This window comes from Opisthorchis viverrini (assembly GCF_000715545.1).
Source record: "Opisthorchis viverrini unplaced genomic scaffold opera_v5_6, whole genome shotgun sequence".
NCBI lineage: Eukaryota > Metazoa > Platyhelminthes > Trematoda > Opisthorchiida > Opisthorchiidae > Opisthorchis > Opisthorchis viverrini.
Genome location: NW_008751662.1, coordinates 3,070,612 through 3,076,294, shown reverse-complemented (window position 1 = coordinate 3,076,294; position 5,683 = coordinate 3,070,612). Strand labels below are relative to the sequence as shown.

The following is a 5,683-nucleotide window of genomic DNA, read 5'->3' as shown; positions in this document are numbered from 1 at the left end:
CTGACTAGCTCAAGTCATCCTATTGGCGACCTGAACTAATGGTTCTTTGATAGGTAGCCAATGTCATCTCACTCGATTCCCTGTCCATTTACACCACACTCATTCAAATATGTTAAATACCGCTCTCTTAACCTTTGCAATTGTATGAATTGAAAAGACCTTGCCGAAAACATGTTCGTCAACCCATCTGTGTTCTAGAAAATTTTTTCTCAGTACGGGTAGTGGGTGCGTGGAATGACTTTTCTCCGGTGGTTGTTCACGCTCCTTCTAGAACCCAGTTTAAAGCACTATGAGACACTTATTTATGCGAATCCTCGTGCTGGCAATCAAACTGCCCCGCGCTGAGACTATAAACAGGAGTGCTGCACCCTTTTTTCACTTGTGTCTTGCAGGCAAACGGCAGCCACTGACCGACAAGAACAAAACCGAGTCGGAAAACTTAGGCAAAAGCCTCGTTCCTGTGTATCAATCCGTAACTTCAGAAAAGCTCTGTGCCTGGAATTTTGCGAAAACTGCAATGGTAACTGATTGATACTGGTGTGAACATGGGTCATAACTTGCGGACCACCGGATTTGCGGTAGGAAGCTTGCGCTGTTAAAATATAGTAGACAATATTGCACTGCCGAATATTAAAACGGTAGAAGAAAATTCTATTTGGGTTTATACTCTCCGGTTGCTATAGTTTTTTAGCTTTTCAAACATTGTATTGTCCCTTGTTCTTTTCTCGTCCTTCCGGTGCTCCAGAAATAGATCTGGTTTTGAAATAATCCCGCGATTAGAGACTTATTGACATTATTTTAATTCATTGTATGTGTTAGTTCTCGTTGAACGCATATTTCAACAAAGTCGTAGAGAGGAGAAGGAAGACCGGACACGTTGGACCTCAAGATCGAATAAAACCCGAAAACGTTCAGTAGATGCGGACCCTACGGCCATCGGACAGCAATTCCAAGAGTCCGAAAAACCGAAGACGATACCATCGTTAATTTCGGCAGAACGGCCGAGCAGTGCACTGGTGGCTTGCGGATAAATCTCGATGTCTATATCACACAAATAGGGCTATAGCTGAATTCCCCATTAGAGAGCTACAAATTTTTCCGGATCCATTCAAGAGTTAGTGGCAGGAGGTCCTGTTTTATAATTGAATGCGACTTTCTAAAGTCTAGCTTTCATCTCTGAAATCATCGATGTACCAATTTGTGACATACAGTGGCTTCAATTATCACTGCATGATACCATCTATCTTTCCCTGTAGGTCGTTTAACTATGTTCAGCTATATTCGCCGGATAGGACTCATAGAATGGTCTTTGGCAAGATTTCAACCACGCCACTGCCCTAGGTATGCTCAGGAGCTTTCACGCAATGCATAAGCAACGATAATGCTCGAACAAATTAGGCCTGGAAACGAGTTTTGACAAATGTAGAAAAGCCCAAGTTGCTCATATATAGCAGGGATTGTGCAGTCCTCAAATGAGCTAGGCAAACTGCAGCAAAAATCTGTGGACTTATAACGTTCGGTGAGCAAGCGGTGGTGAAGACGATCATAAGTGACCGGCGGAGAGTTACGACGAAAAACGTACAATCGGCGCTTCTCTTAACAAAGCGAGCAGTCGTCGACGATTTCTGAATATGTTGAGGAGAGCCAGGAAGAAAGAAGTATATGGCGCTTACCTAGGTAAAACAAACTGGGCACGTAGTTTCGCCTAGTGTACAAAAACGAGGAATGGATACCAAGAAGTGGGAATAGCTGCTACATTAGCCCCTACCAACGAAATTAACGTAAAGGCCAATGCAAGGTGCGCATCATGGTTTGAAATTAAAGGCCTGAGCCGTATAACTGCAAGGCGTTTTACCTTAGCGCCTCTATGGGCTTCCGTCGCTAGGAGAAAGCAAGCAACGTATGTCATTAAACTTAGCTGGTGTGCTACAGAAATCGGGGATAAAATATGACAATCTAGGTTTTTGATTGAAAAATTCTAATGGTGTAATCCGTTGGGTAGAATGAACGGCCCAGGTGCTTTTGCAGGTGGTGGTCAGAAAGCTTCCGCGCCGGCGGATATATCAATCATTGGAGTGCTCCGGGTTGCCCACACGCTGAGTTACGACCGTGTGACCAACAGTGTGGGACGATCAGGTTGCCTGAGGCGAGATGGAGGGAGCAACTCAGAAACAGTTAGTAACAACGATGTCAGTGGTCTTTGAAGATGTGTCCATTATGTACCCACGTCGCAGGAAAACTCAGCTTCTTTGGTTTTTACGCTTTATTTTTCTAGGCGAAACCTAACTGACCTAAAATGGCAGGCACCAAACCTAGCTAAAGTGTGGTCTGTCAAATTCAGCCATATTGTAGTGTGATGCTTCGGATCGCCGGCGTGGGTCCTGTGAGAGTCACAATGGGTACCTCTACACTTTCCCCAGCCAGCTTTTTTGGGCGTTGGGCCGGTGGCGACAGGTCAGTTTTGCCAAGTGGGCATGAATTAAAAATACCACGGGTTTGTGTGGGTGACGAGATGGAGAAGGTCTTTGCGATGGGTGGATGTTAGCCAAGTCGGAGGCCGGTGGCGGTCAGTTTTGCCAAGTGGGCATGAATTAAAAATACCACGGGTTTGTGTGGGTGACGAGATGGAGAAGGCCTTTGCGATGGGTGGATGTTAGCCAAGTCGGATTCGCAAGCGAAGGCAGTTTCATAGGTCCAAAAGCGATGATTTCCGATTCGACTGCTTTCAGCACTGTAAGATATCCTTGGGGCTTTTTACCCTAAACTGGCTACATTACCCTGGCTGCATAGTGGCTTGATTACAAACGCAAAGTATCTGCACGTGATCGGTTTGTTATGCCTCCGTAGAGCGTATCGCGGCGGACTTCTTTGAGGTTCACTGCAGGCATCAAAGATCAAATATGCGACGCCATCCGGTTGCCGCACAAATCGCAGCCATCTGGCTTGAATATTTTGAAAGTAATGTATCATCCGGAAACCGGAGAGTATACAGCAATGGAAGCGTTTGTTAAGGGGACTATTAATGGCTTGGAATAAGGGTGATCGTATTGTAGTGCTCCCGATATGGTGATATCAGATGCTCCCGTTGAAGTATTTGGCTGCCGGTGAAAGCGTTCTTCAGAGTTGTTACCAAACAGATGACACGTCCCCATTCGGACCCTACATTTGCCAAACATCGTGATGAAACTTGTGAATAATGAAGATTCAAACTGCGGACTGTCATCGACTTGTATAGTAGCGAAGAAGCTTAATCTTTGTAGTCACCGTTCTAAAAACCCATCAAATATGGTTGGAGACGCAACTAACCTCTGACCGTTGAGCGAAATTATTGACTAGTCAGTCTAAATATGCAGCTTTACTGGCCTGGTTGTTTTCTTTTTTATCTTTTTCCCCGTACCAACTTACACCCCGTACTAGTCTAGTTCCTACACCGGACTACTCTATAAACTCTGTCTAGCGTCTATTGTTCTCGTCCAAACTTTCCTGACGAAAACCAAATCAAAATTAGCTATTTCTTCCCCAAATCACTGCACGACTTAAGCACCTACCAATTCTAATTATGCTGTTACTGGCCTGGTTGTTTTCTCCTACCCCGTCAACTTATGGTTCATCCTAGTCTAGTCCCTACCCCGGATTACTCTATCAGCTCTGTCTAGTAACTGGTGCTTTCAGTCTAACTCTAACTAATAACAACCAAACCAAAGTCCATTTATTTCTTCATTTCATTATCAGAGCGCATCCTGCGCTTATATATATCCATTTGATGATTTGTTCCACTAAACACTCCCATGCACGATATCCCGGTACGCTTCTGCTCGACGTGGCAGCCCAAGCCAACGCTCCGACGCCGTTTAGCCTTGGTGCAATCGCCGTGAGTATCAACATTCCAGTCCCACCGACACATTGACAACTGTCATTTCACCTCTCCTCCTCGACTTGCCTCTGCCAGCGTCTGCATGCTGTTGCTCGTTCGGATTGACGGAGCTGTCTTTACTGGCCATGCTTTCCCCCGACCAAAAAAAGGTAGCTGGAGTATTTATTAATGCACAAACCGCACTTATGACTGTTCGGATGGTTTTCCAACTTGCAGATCTGGTAGCATGCACGAGGGAAAAAACCTCGTGTGGCGGACGGGTACGCCACGCAGAGGGGGTCGCCCTGTTACGTTGCACCATGGTGCGTTATTATACCCGCCACCCCTCCAGTAGCACGGGTGCATCGCTCGTAGCCGGTGGTTCTGAGTCTGGCCTTTAAATTCAGAAAATAAAAACGTACTGTTGACTTCTGCTTGTTGAAGGTGTTGGGCTCGCCTCGGTTGAGCTATGCATCTGGCAATGCCATAAACCACAGATGAATAAGTTGGCCTCGCATCTGTAAAAAGCAGTTCACTTGAGACAGCCCATAGATACTCTACAAGTGCCCATGGCCTACATCGGTGAGCATAGCTGTATCTGCCTTTGTCACAACAGGTGCCACACCGAACCAAAGCCCATTTCGTCATCCAAACACAGAATACATCTATTCACCGCTCCCAGTGATAGACAATGACTAGTGGTAGATACTTGCTATGCACCATCTACAAATTAGAGCTGATAGCAGTACTTCGGGGACTGGTGAGGTTTCCCCCCTGTGTTTATTAATGCATATTATCCCATTTTATATCCCCACAAATCCACCATGTTTTGCGCATCTCCTCCCATCCCATCATCGTCCCAAGCATTGAACTTCGGAAGTATCCGTTTCGAACGACCTGGTTAGCTGGTACCCACTCCACCTGGCCTATGATCTACAACTCCGGGATCGCCAAGCGGAACACAAAAATCCCAACAATCCCATATTGGCCTCGTTCCACCTTGTCCCCCCAGAACCGGGCTTAAATGAATACCGCTGCCCAGTGAACTACACACCCCAGCCGAATGATCTAAAATGCGATGTCCATCACGAGGCTGTCCAAAAACTGAAGCATGCCAGGCCAATGATGGCAGGGCACTGCCATACTCAGTTTGATAGCACACCCGCGACTGTTCAATTCCTCCTCCCAAACGAGCTCACTTGCCAATGCGATGCATTGACCCCAACCATCACCACGACATTCATTCCAACCTGTTGGACATCTCTTTCGAATACAACCACCTTTTTGTTCTCATCCAACCTAAACCCAGTACTTAACTTTCCTACAACAGTGCAACCAGCGAGTCTGCCTGTTCTCAGATTGCACCATATTTTGAGACTAAACTTGCCATGTTCTCTCAATTCAAATTATCGCATCTCCACATCCACCCTATCTCGTTGTGACTCCGGCCATTTACTCAACCGCCCAAGGTCATTCGTGGCCAGCAATGGCTTTCCAGTTCAAGTTCATGTCAACCAACCGAGCATTTGAATTAGTCGGACCTCATGCCCATTGTTCCCTACAAGTTGCGAAACAAACCCGTTATCATTATTTCATCGAATATTCCTCAGTGTTCATAACGTTGTCCCCATTTCGCGGAATCCCCACTAGCCGCAAATCCCCCAGTCACATGCCCCATTCTGACTGTAAACGCATGATCACGCCCGAAGATATGCTACCCACAATTTGAGAAATAGACATAATTATCGTTATGATCATTAAAGTCTGGTAGGTACTTGACGTAGATCAGAAACAGGAGTGGTCCCAAGACGGAGCCTTGAGGAACTCCAA

The 5,683-nt window shown here is 46.1% G+C and overlaps 1 protein-coding gene across 1 annotated transcript; it reads left to right on the top strand.

Moving 5' to 3' along the window:
* Positions 1 to 2,003: 2,003 nt before the first annotated feature.
* T265_00651 (hypothetical protein) lies at positions 2,004 to 2,204 on the top strand (the record flags this gene model as incomplete). Its single annotated transcript, XM_009164479.1, has 1 exon — positions 2,004 to 2,204. One exon carries the CDS (start codon positions 2,004 to 2,006, stop codon positions 2,202 to 2,204), a length of 201 nt encoding a protein of 66 aa, XP_009162743.1.
* Positions 2,205 to 5,683: the final 3,479 nt, after the last annotated feature.